This window comes from Pygocentrus nattereri, chromosome 5, assembly GCF_015220715.1.
Source record: "Pygocentrus nattereri isolate fPygNat1 chromosome 5, fPygNat1.pri, whole genome shotgun sequence".
Classification (NCBI taxonomy): Eukaryota; Metazoa; Chordata; class Actinopteri; order Characiformes; family Serrasalmidae; genus Pygocentrus; species Pygocentrus nattereri.
Window position 1 is genome coordinate 23,965,727 of NC_051215.1, and position 15,137 is coordinate 23,980,863.

Below are 15,137 nucleotides of genomic sequence, written 5' to 3' on the forward strand. Positions count from 1 at the left end.
TAAATGTCCCCACTTTGACTTACATGGTGCTTGGCGAGTTCTATCTCGATGGCTTTGGGGTCCCCGCTGGTTTTCTTCTGTTCACTAAGCAGGTCTTCGGTGTGAGTGAGCCAGGCCAGAAGCTCGTCTAGAGCATGCTGGAACTGCCCTAAAGCCAGCAAAGCACCTTCCAGCTTGTGCTGAAAGACATCAAGAGAATAAATGAGCCACTCATGGTCAGTCAAGGACCTGGCATAGAAGATGAGCATAAGTTTTAACCCAGGGGTCTTAAAGTTTTAACCCAGGGCACGTTCAAAGTCACTTAAATCACCTTTCCTCCCCATTCTGATGCTCGGTTTGCACTTCACTTCTTGACCACCTCTACATGCCTAAATACACTGAGTTGCAGCCATGTAATTGGCTGATTAGCTATTTGTGTTAACAAGCAATTGAACAGTACCTAATAAAGTGGCAGGTGAGTGTATATCAGCACTACACAGTGTGAGAACAGCAAAGTATATATGAAAAATGGTAACTTTATAAGAGGAGAAATGTACTTCTGGAGCATTTCCATTGGTTCATTCATCATGAAATTGTAACACAACGCACAAAGGGTGACTGGAGTTTTCAAATTATGCAAAAAAGTAAAAAAGACCCGAAAGAAATGGAGATATAATATTCATCTTATCATTATTATTCTTATTACTGTAGCTCTTACGCAGTAATTTAATGAGAGCTATTCTGTCAGTCTTTATTTTACATTAGCTGATGATGGGCTATTTCAGATGAGTGTTTTCAGGCTTAGGCTCAAAAGGTAATGATGTGGGTCGGGATTTGTCTCAAAAATCAACAATGTGGGCTGGGATTGATCTCAAAACTTAACGGTTGTGGGTCGTTTTTTGGTTTCAAATCCTAACAATGTGGGTTGGGATTGATCTCAATACTTAACGATGTGGGTCGGGATTGATCTCAAATCTTAATTATGTGGGTTGCCATTGGTCTCAAAATTTAATCATGTGGGTCAGGATTGATCTCAAAACTTAACAGTGTGGGTCGAGTTCAGTCTCAGAACATAATGATGTGGAATTGATCCCAAAACTTAACAATGTGGGTCGGGTTTGTACTCAAAAGTTAACAATGTGGGTCTGCATTTATCTCAAAACTTAATTATGTGAGTCGGGATTGGTCCCAAAACTTGATGTGGGTTGGGTTAAGTCTCAAAACTTAATGATGTTGCTCAAGTTAGGTTTGGACAAGATTTTGTTGTACTTGCTTTAGTTTCAGATTCAAACTTTAATGATTTTCGGTCAGGTTTGGACAGAACTCTGGTCAGGCTTGGCTCTGGTTCAGACTCCAAGTGTGATTGTGTGTCAGGTCAGACTAAAAAAATCCTGGGCTGTATTTGAGTTCAGACCAAAATTTCAGGTTTATCATAATAAAAATAAGGTTAACCTGATCTGTGAGGAAGCCTATGCAGTAGATTTACAGGAGGTTTGTGTTCTATAACGATTCCACAGTCAACGTCTTACCTGTCTGTTGATGACTTTTTCGTCCAGGTTGTCCCAGAGCATTTTGAGCTCGTTGATGGGCTCCTGGATGGTAATGCGGTCTGCTTCCTCCAGTACTTTCTTCAGTAGCAGTCCTGCTTGGTGGTTCAGCCTCTCCATCTCAATCTGAAGCTGGTACGCTTCGCCTTTGAACTCCTGCACAAACACAGCCATTAGAAAAGGGTCACGTGTTTGACAAGACAAAACACTCACCTCTCTTATGTCAGTCATAACTGCTTCTAAAGTACATATATGTTCCCTTTGACTAACATCGTAGACAAAGTCAAGGTTTGTTTGTCTTTATCTCTCTCTGGAATTGAATTGATAATACAACATTTACAACAATGCACTTTTGAACTAACTGTGGGAGAGTAAACGAAGTGGCCGTTCTCTGGATAAACACAGCTGTTATTTGGTCAGTAGGGCCAAATAAGCAGACAAGGTACAACTGGGCAGGATCACTGAAATGTGTCTCTATGCTTTGATCAATATGAACCAAACATGGCCAATAGTTTCAGGTCAGTGTTGAAGGAAAAACCTCACATTCAGTGAAGTAATACCTTCAGCTCCTCGATCTGCTGCTTCACAGTCTCCAGGTCTGTGCCGACGGGTGACATTGAATCCAGTTTGCTCTCCAAAATATCCACCCAGTCAAACATGCCCTGTAGAGGAGGAATGAAATGCTGTTGTGATGAAAAGGGCACAGAACTGCCTTTACCTTGACTCATGTTACTCTTTTACCTCTGGGTTCAGCTGAGAAGACCAAGCGACCAATAATGGAAAAGCTGGAGATCAAAAATCACACCTAAGTGTTTTAAAGTAGTCAGTTTATGGGACAATGCGCACTGTTTTTTCAGCCTAATCAGTGCTTTGTCTTTTAAAATGCCTTTGATTAAAACTAGATAAAATCTACTTACATTTAAAGATGATTCTCATTGCTTGATCAAACTATTCAAATGACTGATCAAATGATAAACTACCACAGTTCACTATCTCACATGACTTCAAGGCAGCTTATCAGTGATCAACATGTTGTCCAGTACTGTCTAAAAGTCAGCCCCTCATTTATTAAACTTCCAGTCAAAATGGCCATATTTGTTTTTTTTTCCATGTTCAGTGTCTCCACTCTTCACCTTTACTCCAGCTTCCATTCTTTTCAGCAGACTCAAAGAATCTGCAGACATGCCTCCAAAGTTCAGCCTTAGAAATTGGTTGATGATTTTCTGAAGTAATCAAAAACATTCAGTGGTGCTGAGGTCTGGACTCTGGGGTGGTCAGTCCACTGTTCAGCATCTTCGTTTTATGTGGCCATCTATTTTCTCAGTGAGGTTCTTCTTGATCAGCTACACATCCTTTCAGACCCACAGCGCTGAGTGGTCTTCTCACAGTGGAAGGATGGACAGAAACACCTGTGAATGTTTTCAGATCTGAAGCAGCCTGATTTTCTCCTCTCTCTCAAAGATGGAAGCTTTAAGTGCTGTTTATCTGATGGGGGCAGTTTTGGGGTCTACCAGCTCTTCCAGGTGGTTGTTAGGAGACACGTTTTTACACTTTGAGTTTCTCCTGTATTGGGCAAATGAATTATCTTACATCTAATCTCAAAAATATCTACTGAAAAATGAATAACTTGTACTGTTTTGACTGGACATTAAATAATTGAAGGTGCTTTCTGAATATTGAACAATACTGTATGTAAAAAAAATAAATAAAAACAAATTATATGGCTATATACTGTGTAGTGTAGTAACTAAGATATGAAGTGAGTGGGTACTCTGTGTGAATCAAGCATTCAGAATTATTTCCATTAGCTCACAAAGAAAGTAAATGAGTAATGCTGAGTAATGACACCACTCACCAACTGAACCATCAAAGTAACCACCAGTGACACAGATCTTATAATGAACTCTTAAGTGCACAGAATCCACTGATGTGACAATCTTAAGTGTAGACAATGTACCTGAAGACCATCCTGGAACTGTACAGCAGCCTGCATGGCCTCCTCCAGTTGCTCCACTCGCTCCTTCCACGTCTTATTTAGGGTCTCCCATGCCATGTTCACCTAAAAAGCAGCACATATTGCATTAGCGCAACAATGTACAAGTTTATCAAGGTGTGTTTTGATATTGTATTCAATATTTCAAGCATTATGAGCAATTATATAGAGTGAATTCTACAGTATATTGTTTTGTTAAGTTATTTACTTTAGATTTCTCAAACATGAAAATGGTCATTTTATTAAAACTTTAGCATCAATCTTGATTGATAGCAATTTTATGTCATTTCTGAATCATATACAGCTCTGTTTATCAATCTGGAAGCATCTGAAATTTCTGTTTACAGCTTTCTAGTAATTATTGTTGTTTGGGAAATTGGAATTTTAATATGATATAATCTCAAAAGTTCTCAAAAAATGTGAAAAGAAACTTTTAAAAAATATTATTTATTCATCTCTGCTGAAACTTTTACCTCATCAAGGCTCTTCTTGATCACTGGTTTGTCTGGTTCTCCACAGGCGGTCATAAGCTCTGCTCCCAGATTCTGGACCACGTTCAGCTCCTCCTGAAGTCCATCAATCTCCTCTCTGTAGCCCTGAATCCAAAAAAGCCCAGAAAATCCACCATGAGAGCAATGCCTGACAAAAAACACTTAAAACAGACCACTGTTTAATGTTAAAAGGCAAAAACAGACATAATTCACTTTTACACAACCATTTTCCAGCCTCTCTTTATCAAGGACAATGGGCCCCTTATTACAGTCATATTAGCCATTTTAAAATCACTTATTTCATGCTAAAGCATATTATGCAAGTATATAGTACATGGACTGTAATTAAAAGTTATAAAAGTGAGTAACAGATGTTTGGACCTGATGTGAAGTCCTGGGCATTTAAAGTGGTTAAAGTGACTGACCTCTACGGACTCTTGTTGCTGTTTGACAACAGAAGGGTCCACTCCAGGCTCCTCAAGCTCTTTTAGCAGGTCCTGTGTGTCCTTAATGGTGACAATAAGAGCGCAGTGGTCACACCAGAACTTCTCAGCTAGGTCCATCACGTCCAGGAGTTTGGCCTCCCTCTCCTCCAGAAGAGCCTGAATGTCGTTCCACACAAATACCATCTGGTCCAGCTTGTCTTGAACAGCTTTTGAGAAAAGCAGAAGAAGAGATGACATTTCCTTGCAAATGGAAAAATAGTAAACCAACCTGGGGCATTTAGTCTATTATGGATTATGGTCCAGGTACAACAAACAAAGAATAATCATGCTGAATTATAGTTCTTTTGCTAAGATAAGATAGACTTTTATTATCCCACTGGGGGAAATTTGCATTGTTACAGCAGAATACACAGTAAGCAGATAAAGAGCAGTAAGTAGACAAAGATGTGCATCATACAAAATATAACATATACTATAGAAATAAATAAATAAATGAGGCGTCTGTTAGCAGAAAAATATAAAAATAGAATTAGAATTTGCTACATACTTTACATTGCATTTAATATACAATATTATACTTTTTTTTTTGATGTGTGTTTACAATCCTGGCTGGATTGTCAAAAAAAAGAACAATGCAAGCAAATGCAGTTAATTAATCATATTTATAACAGTAAGAAGCTGTCACGGCGGTCTCTGTCTTTGCCACTGAGGATACCACTCCATCAGATTAAGTGCACTACCGTTAGCCGGTTAGAAACGTAGAAAATCCTGGCTCAGGGAGTTTGAGAAGACGACCTTGACCAATCAGGTGCCTATACAGCCAATATAATGTAGCCTGCTAATACAGCTGAGGCGCTAATTGTAAATCCATTTGAGGGAAAGTCTTGTTGATCAATAAAACATTAAACAGACATAATTTATGTTTACATAGGGCAATAACCAGTTTTTATTTCTTTCTTTAATCTCCAATGGTTAACTGTATGCTAGTATTTTCACGTCACTACGGAGCCCTACTGGTGACGAAATAATGTGTGGCCACGACTTAGTAGGGTGTGGGAATGAGATAATTAATCCTTGACTACACCTTAATGAAGTATGATCTCATTCTCACACCTTACTGGATTGTGGTCACAACTTAATTATCACGTTCCCATGCCCTACTAAGCTGTGGACATGCATTAGAATCTTGTTCTCATACCTTTCTAAGCTGTAGCCATTACTTAATTATCTTGTTCCCAGACCTTACTAAGTCATGGCCACAACTTCATTATCTCTTTCCTGTGCCTTATTAAGTCATGGACACACATTGGGATCTCGTTCCCACAGCTTACTAAGTCATGACCACAACTTAATTATCTAGTTCCCATGCTTTACTAAGTCGTAGCCACGCATTAGGATCTATTTCCCACACATTAATAAGATGGAGCCTTACATTATCGTTGTTTATATGGGATGTTCACCAGCAGGCTTCCATACATTACCAGTCTGGGTCAGTTTCCCAAAAACATCTTAATGTTAAGGTCATCTAGACACAGTGGTCAGTGTAACACTTGCTCTACCTTTTAAGGATCATCTTTGTGTTAAGGTCATCTAGAGACAGTGGTCAGTGTAACACTTGCTCTACCTTTTAAGGATCATCTTTGTGTTAAGGTCATCTAGAGACAGTGGTCAGTGTAACACTTGCTCTACCTTTTAAGGATAATCTTTGTGTTAAGGTCATCTAGAGACAGTGGTCAGTGTAACACTTGCTCTACCTTTTAAGGATAATCTTTGTGTTAAGGTCATCTAGACACAGTGGTCAGTGTAACACTTGCTCTACCTTTTAAGGATCATCTTTGTTTTAAGGTCATCTAGAGACAGTGGTCAGTGGTCAGTTAAACACTTGCTCTACCTTTTAAGGATCATTTTTGTGCTAAGATGCTTTTGGAAAACACAGCCCAGGTAAGTTTATTACCTCTGATTATCCTGGTTATGATCTTTCAGCTCTGTGCTCTGCTCTGTATATGCTGCCATGTCATTTTGTTAGACTTGCTGTATCTTCTTTAGTGTTATTGGTTGAATCCTGCGCTGCTTGTGTTTGTGAACAGGCTGGTCATGGTGGGGTCAGTTGGTCCTGTACTGTTTATCTCTAGGTTGTTGTGCTTGATGCTGATAATATGTGTCATCCAGCTGTTTTATTGTGTTTTGTTTTTTGGCTTGTAACTCACACTCACTTATGTTTAGCAGGCTAAAAGTTCTCCACAAGGGGGAGCTATTATTGCTCAAGTAGCTATGTGACTATTATGGAAAGAGTTAAGGTTACTATACAAGGAGCATTTGTTTCATCAGCTAAGCTGTGGATCACCACAGACCAAAAAAGCTGTACAAGACTTGAGAAGACTTTAGCATCAGAGCAGATGCTGAACCACTGTGTTAGAGTGCTGAATGACCGCACTGCCCCCCCCAGCTGACAAAACCACAGCAACCTGATTTGTCTAAAGTGACTGCGAACACTGACATGAGAGTTTACCTTTAGCAGACAGGTCTTTGTCTGCTCCCTCTGATCGAGTGATCATTTCTTCTCCTCGCTGCTTCAGGGTTTCATAAGAGGGTTGCAGCTTCTCCAGGTCCATGTTCACAGCTTTGTTCTCAGCAATCTGCTCACGGATCTTCTCCACTTCCACAGAGATGGATGGGGGCTGACGCAGACGCTCCGCTATCCGCTCCAGAGACTCCAGCATAGGGTCAATCTTATCATGGAACTTTAGAAGATAAAAAAAGCCAACATTCAGAGCAATTTTATAAACACAATATAAAATCACACGGTTGAAAATGCAAATCTTGGCAACATGACGGTGAGTATGCAGTTTATCCTTTTAAACAGATCCATGCAAGAACCATTCATAATCTTTCAGTACGGTCTTGCTGAACATGACTTGGTCAGGAAGCTTCTTAGTGGAAATTCTGCATCACATTTCCTGCAGCTCATAGAGGTCATGATTGCTATATCCTTCTTTAACTTGAAAACAAGCTGAAAGTTGACCTCCATCAAAGGGCTTTTGACAACCCTCATTAATGAGCTGTCACTGTTTGGGAGGACCATGTGGGAACTTCTTTTAGAGACTTTTATCTCAGTCAAGATAAGAGTAACAGTACTTTAGTGGGACTTTCTGATGGGACCATACAGAACTTAAGGCAGTCAAGGCATGATGCATGTCCACATACACAAAAAAACAAACAAAAAAAACAAAAAACAAACAAAAGCAAAAGTGTAACATACAATCACTTAATCTTCTATAGTTCATTCCTGTGAACTGGCTGATTTAAATAAAGCAGTCACAGTCAGATCACATAAAAAAGCTCTTTTCAAGGCACAAAATAAATACATAAAAATAAGTGTGGGAAACAGAAAGACTGCATTTGAAAATAACTATCAGTGTTAAAGTTAATGCAATATTTAGTTTGACCCTTCAAGATATCTTTAATTGCAGCCTGAGGCCCAGTTACTCACTCGCTGTTGCTATGCCTTCTCTTCTAAATGCAGCCTTTAAAGGGACGGCAATCCCACTGATGTTTCTCTCGATAAAACCAATTCCTTTACTGAAATGCTGAAGTTTGTGTATCATTTGCAAGGAAAAACACAGCACTGATTCCAGTAATATTAGTAATTCTGATATTCATGATATAAAATTTAGTACACAGTGTATATATACTGTGTCACACAGTTTCACACTGTGATGCAGTAAATCTAACTAAACAGGACTAATTATGCTTTCTTTGTAACCAAACATGTATAGAAGACTTTATAAGTACTGATGATGTTCACAATATGCTTAGAAAAACATGATAAATTGTAACGAGGAGCGAGGTTGCGGACGCATGTGCGGAGGTAAGCGACTTTTATTAAGGGCAAATCCAGGGTCGTGGTCAAAACAGTCCACGTTCAAAAAGCCAACACGGAGAGATTGTGGGTCAGACATGACAAACATACTATAAACAGGGCAAAGACACAAAACAAAGACTGATACAATAAACAGAGACCGATACCTCAAACAAAGACCGACAGACACTAAGGGCAAACACAGGGCTTAAATAACAAAGGGTAACGAGGGACAGGTGAACACAATCAGGGGGCGGAGTTACCAAACAGGGGGCAGGACGAAAACCAAAACAAAAAGGCACATGGAGTGGGAGGAGCCAATCGTGACATAAATGATAAATATAGTCATATAGCCCAGTCCTACTATAACCTCTCATTATTTGGAGCATGTAACCACTTTTCTCCATGGGACACACTATTTTCATGTTCAGTTTCATGTGATCGCTGCCTTTACATGATGAAAGTAATGTTGTTAAATTATTATGTCGTTTTATGATGGCATTTTAGGGCCATTGCTAAAAAAATTAAAATAATAGACTTTGACCAAATAATGTAATATTTCGAAAAAAAAATAGATTTTTTTAATAAGATCATAATATTTTGAGAATTGTTGTAAAGTTACAAGAATAAACTTGCAATATTTCAGGATAAAGTAGGCTGACTGCTGGAGGGTTGCCATAACGCGTTGGGGTCTTGGTTGCTGTACTGGCGAGGACGAATATGTCTAGCGTGCCAAGAGATCCACTCACTCCTTGGGATCAATCATTTTCATTCTCACTGTCTCTATGAAACTACATGCCCTCTTTGAATGCAACGGAGATGTAGCCACCGATAGCCATGTAGACAAGCAAAGGTTGCGATTTTTCTCCAACAAAACAGATAGACAGTTTCCTCCGAGTCCGTCTGCCTCTTTATTCTAAATAAACACAGTCTCTTGCTGAGCCGTTTCTTATATTAATAATACTCTGGTGCTAATGTGCCAGAAGACTGAGTATATTTTGTTGGTGAAATAGATATAAACATATAACTTTACCAACTTCGCAACGAGGAAGTTGCTACCTTCCTTTTGCAAACCCTTTGGCCATAACATTGCGACTTTTCCTGTTAATATCCCACTTTAATGTCATGTTTTAACAAATTTATTCTCCAAATATTAAAATTTTAATCTAGAAAATATGATTTTATTCTCAAAGTCTTTTACTCTATTTTTTTACAGTGGTCCTAAAACGCTGTCGTAGATGTCTAGTCATATAGCTATAAAAATGATAAAAACAAGAGTGAGAAAAAAAAATAAAGACCCTCTTAAGGGTCCAATTTGACCAAATGCAATTAATCATAATGGACTACATAAAATAATTCAATGAGTCACAACTGTTTCAATCATTTAACATCAATAAAAATAAAATGATGAGGAAAAGTAGCAGAAAGATAGACCCAAGAATGCAGACAAACCTGGGTAGATTTGGAGATGGCCTCATCTAGGGCAGCAGCTCGGTGCTTGACATCTGCTTTTAGCTGAGTATACAGCTTGTCTGTGGCCTGGTACGTCTCCCTGATGGGCTCTCCCTCCACCGGACTCAACTCCACCAGCTGAGGGCCGGTTTTGTTCATCTTGTCTATGTGTGGCTTGTGCTCTGCAATCAGCTCCCTCAGTTGCTAAGAGCAAAAACATGCGTAAGGTTAGAACATGATGTAGAAGAAAGATGTTAAACTAACTACACCAACAAAGCTACAGCGCTTTAATGTTGGGTCTTTGTGAAGTTCTTACCCGCAGTTCCTCTTGTTGCTGTCTGAGAGTCTCATATTCAATGGCAGGTTGTGGAAGCTGGGTGAAGCTAGCCTGGGTCTCCTGCAGCCATGGCCACAGCTCCTCGTATGTCTCCCAGAACTGGCAGGCCAGAGAGTGGGCCCTCTCCAGCTGCAGGCAGCGCTCCGAGTTCAGCTGGCTCACTGCGTTGTATTTCTCCAGGAGAGACTGGACCTTAGCCTGTGCCCAAAAGATGTGTAATGTCTGACATCTGTAATGTTACATTTTGGGTCAGATTCCCAGACAGGGATTAAACTAGTCCTGGACAAGGGATGTGCACGTGTATTCGAGTACACGGTGGTAGTATTACAAGTACTTAAATCACTATTCAGGTATTTATTATATTTTATTACAGGATGACAGAAAAACAGACCAACAATTCAGTGAAATTCTGATTTCAGTACAGGTGTTAATGGGGTACAGTGAGCCTCTGTGATGAGATCACTCAAACAGTGGTCAGTGACTCATATGACCACATAACATTTGTTGTGTGAGCGCTAAAGTACCCTGATGGGTCCCCAGCAACGTCAAAGGACCACATTAATCAGCTGTGTCATCACAGCAGAGATAAAAGCAGCTATTTTTTTTTCTTGTTTATTTACAAGTTGAGCTCTAAGTTCATGCAGTCTAAACTGCTATAACCAGCCATACGTTTACACAGACAAGGAGTAACAGGTCATTTCAAATGAGATCAAATGGGAGACTCACTTATGATTAGATCACCTGAGACATACATTAACACCAAGTGTGAATAGGGCCTACAGTTGCATGCAAAAGTTTGTTCATCCCTGGTCAAATCACATGTGGCAGATCCTCTGCAGAGAGCACACTTCTGCACATGTTAACCTTTTCAACTCCTTGAGACCACCAGTGATTCCAAAACACACTTCATAACTTTCATATTTCATAAGCTACATTCAGAAGCTGGGCATCGTATGAGGCTGTAACTGTCTTCTTTCCAGTCAAATAGATGGTGATGTCATTTTAAACCCTTATAATCAAAGAAGCTGAACTCACAGTTTGTTTTTGTACTGAAGGACGACCCATTTCCCCCAAATCTGGGCTATAAACTATAAACAGATGGCGTCTTCAGTGATCTACTCTGTAAACACTACTTTTATAAAATAATAGAAAGAGCATCTGAGATTTTTGGCTTTCAGCAGTAAATTGTAAGCATATAGAAATATATGTAGATCATAAAACACATGTTCTGTTAATTTGAGGGGAACTTTTACAAAAAAAAAGAATATATAAATAAAAATTTGCATTTATTTCATGCAGGTACTGAATAATCTGCCTTACAATTTGGGCATGTAAATTCAGATGGACAAACCAAAGTTGACCTTGGAGAATGCACAATAAATTTTTTTGTTGCTGAATTTAATATATTGGGATAAACATACAATACGCAAAAGTTATGGCAAATTTTATATTTTATGTAATTTTTTTTCAATATGCTAAACCAGCAAATAAATATAAGCTGTACACAAAAATTTGGAGAAAAATGTCATATTTTTACATGTTCCCTGTAGATGATATGTTAACTTCTTTTCACTTAACAAGACAATAAAACATGAATCTAACCAGGGTAAACCTCTGCATATGACAGTATGCCACGTTGTTACTGTGCTGCTCTGAAACGCGAGTGCCTTAATGTGGATGCCTTGCCGGGGACTCATTTTCAGTAGGTAAGTGATTCATCAGCTCATCCTACTCAGTAACGTCATGTAAATGAATCACTGCATCATCAGCACAAACTAACAAGCATAACGAGCTTCACTGCTGATCAGCTCTCAACTTCATTATTAGAGCAGGACAAAGGAGAAAAAGGTGAGATGAGCTGATTTTCCACCGTTTGCAGGCTTTAACTCCTGTTCGGTGCTGCTGCCATGGTGGAATGATGGTGCACATGCAGTGGAAAAAGGTGAATACCAATATATGTGTCACATTAAGACCGCATGGTCACGAATCGGATACGTATCTGATCTACGACCACATATGAAAGCGGCTCAGGTCGGATTTGAAGAGATCAGATGTTTGTGTCCACACAGCCCTGAAAACATCAGTTCTGAGTCACATTAGTTCAAAATGCTGCAGTCCAGGACTACGTTTAATCTCAGTCCAGGAAACCAACCCACAGAGTTTAGTCATAAGTTTGGATATGTACGCATGTTTACAGTGAGAGGCTGTTTTCTCCCCACCTTCAGAGCTTGCTTCTCTGCCTCATCTTTGCTGCTTAAGATCGCCTCGCCTGTCTTCACGATATCATCCACAGCATCTTTGTGCCTCATAATATCCATGGAGAAGCCCTGGAAAAGACAGAGTGCTGCAGATGACGGCATGGGCCACACACAGATGTTTGTTTTTTCTGTTGTTGTTTTGTTAGTTGTGGTGTGAGCCAGTAATGACCAGAGTCTGGTAAGACTGACCTTTTGAGCCTGCAGCTGAGCCGTGGTCTGCTCCGGCTCCAGCTTGATGTCCCCTAGAGATGAAAGCTTCCTCTCTGCCTCAGTCAGCCAGGCTAACTCGGTGTCTGCTGCCTGCTCAAACTGCACACCAGAAATCAGACATGTTAGCCACTACCATGGAAAACCTACATAGTAAACGATGCCTACAGGACTGGTACAGGTTATAGCTTATATAGGTTATATTAATGCCAGTGGAAGATGAAAAAAGAGTTTTTCATTTTTCATTTTCTGATTACTGTAGAAATGAAAGGAGTGAATGATGCCATAGGCCTTCAGTTTGGGACATAGATGTAAAAAATGTGGTAAAAAAAGTAAAATCACCCATAAGATAATGTTAGCCAGGGATCGTCAACATAAATGTTAAGAAGAGACATTTTGTCCTTTCAAAAAAAATCAAACCACCTTGGGAGACACAACACTTTACGGCCATTTTACCATCTTGGCTGTAAATATGACTCAATGTGTGCTACTAGCATGACAAACATTAAATTATTGATGTTTGCTGTTTCGTTAGATGCTAGCTAGGCGAGACTTGTCTGCATTGCTATGGTGAGCAGCAGCGCTAATCTTCAGGGTTAAAGGGTGAATTAGCAGTTTTGGGCTACATTAACTCCAGTGTTTGAGACCATTTCTTGTTTGAATGATTAGCAGAGCTAATCTTACTGTGAAGAAGGATTATTTTATTTTACCTACAAATCTAATTCTGCTGTGGAGCTGCAACAGGGCAGCAGAAGAGCTGCATGTTGCCGACTTCTGCTGTCAGCTAACATAAATTTGCACGAATATTTTTTTGGCCATTAACATTTATTTGACCTTGTAGCAGTTTTACAGTGACTCTTTCAGTAAAAAACCCTGGCATAAAGCTGAAATCTGCTTAGACTATGGCTCGTATTTACAGTCACTGACACATCTAGAACCTGAAGCAAGGCTAGAATGATCTTTCCTCACAAAATTGGTTCCATCCATTTTAAATAAAAAAATGTGACTGGTTGATTCCTCTAATTATGTTGGCAGTTAATCGAATGCTTATGGCCTTCTGTTCAGCTCCTGAAGCCCTAATTACTGAGCGGGCTCATTTGGCTGTATCTTTATAGATAAATTAGAGAAACTAATGCTGATGGCTTTTCTGTTGGGCATTACAAGAATTTATCTCATTTGTTTCCAACCATAACTTTAGAGTTGCAGAGTACAACAAACACAATGAATTTCTTCAAAGATTTCTGTAAAGTTCTGTAAAATACTTGGCATATTACCTGCTGTGATTTTAAGATGGCTGCTCCTGTCTGATCTACATGCTGAGCAATGGCATCACTAGCAGACCTGTAGCGCTCGTTGTCCTCCGTGACCAGTTTGTCCAGACCCTCTCGGGCACGCCATGGCACCAGCTCCAGCAGAGCACTGCTCACTTCATTCAGTGTGTCCACCACTGGCTTATGCTCCTGAACCTCCTTCATTAGGGCCTGGAAATTCAGTAAGGAGCCTAAGAGTGACTCTCATGTATAATAAAATCAGTAATTTATCAACAACACATCAGTAAAGCAGCCGTAGTGAAGCACCTGAATACACTGAAGTAAATATCTTGTAGATGTTCTGTTGACACATTACTTACATTCAGTAGATGTGTTGTTAATGTGTTACTTCCATTACGCAAAACCTAACTTTACCGACTTCAACCCAAAACCTAAACTTTAACAATGTCTTGATCAGTAAAATGACTCGCCTTCTGCCTCTCTTGTACGTGAGTGAGCTGCTCTCCCACCGACTCCTGAGCTCTGAACGTGGCCAGTTCAGATTCCACTTTCTCCAGCCAGCAGCTCAGTTCCTCGTGCGTGTGCTGCATCTTGGTGGCCAGAGACAGGGCCTTGTTCAGCGTCGTTAACACACTGTTGCTCATTGTGCTAATCTCAGCGTATCTTGTCTTTATTCCATCCAGTTTGCCCTGAATGACCACAACTTCATCACCTGTAAGTGTCAAAACAGTCACGTCAGCTGCTTCACATCCTTTAAACGTTCATGCTGTATAAGGTTTTCACTGCTAGAGCAAGTAAGCCCACAAAAAAATAATAACACCACAAGAAAACTAGCAGACAAACTACAGTTGCTGTTTTCTCTTATGGTATAATTTCATACCACAATATCGCTGCTGTCGGAACAAAACCTCGTATCTCCATTTTTAGCATTTTTGAAAATGTCTGTTCCCTTATATTGCATGGAAATTTCATGATGAATGGACTAAAGCAAATGACCCAAAATTACTAGGAAAAACGTCTGGTTCCATTGACTTACATTAAGTTAAGCATGTTTTATCTTCTCGTGTAAAGATATTTCTAACAACGGTTATTTCCAACAACAGTACTGTATATACATATAAACTGGCAAACTGGTCCTAGGTGACAGGCCAGACAAAGTGTGATCCATAACCACCCCTATGAGGACAACAAAGCAGGACTCGTGTACCCTGCCCGGGTCAGGGTTACCGGGGCCCCACCCTGGAGCCAGGCCTGGGGGAGGGGCTCGCCAGCGAGCGTCTGGTGGCCGGGCATTCAC

General features: G+C 39.9%; 1 protein-coding gene across 6 annotated transcripts in view; it reads right to left on the minus strand.

Moving 5' to 3' along the window:
- Positions 1-15,137, minus strand: part of dst (dystonin) — a 273,589-nt gene that overhangs the window by 37,723 nt on the left and 220,729 nt on the right. For all 6 annotated transcript variants that reach the window (XM_037538377.1, XM_037538378.1, XM_037538379.1 and 3 more), the window contains 13 exons: positions 14,311-14,552; positions 13,844-14,050; positions 12,552-12,671; positions 12,324-12,431; positions 10,084-10,302; positions 9,768-9,971; positions 6,966-7,197; positions 4,436-4,662; positions 3,993-4,115; positions 3,484-3,585; positions 2,087-2,188; positions 1,509-1,682; positions 24-179 (listed from right to left, as the gene is read on the minus strand). In XM_037538377.1, coding sequence (XP_037394274.1) covers positions 24-179; positions 1,509-1,682; positions 2,087-2,188; positions 3,484-3,585; positions 3,993-4,115; positions 4,436-4,662; positions 6,966-7,197; positions 9,768-9,971; positions 10,084-10,302; positions 12,324-12,431; positions 12,552-12,671; positions 13,844-14,050; positions 14,311-14,552 — 2,216 coding nt within the window. The remainder of the gene's footprint in view (positions 1-23; positions 180-1,508; positions 1,683-2,086; positions 2,189-3,483; positions 3,586-3,992; positions 4,116-4,435; positions 4,663-6,965; positions 7,198-9,767; positions 9,972-10,083; positions 10,303-12,323; positions 12,432-12,551; positions 12,672-13,843; positions 14,051-14,310; positions 14,553-15,137) is intronic.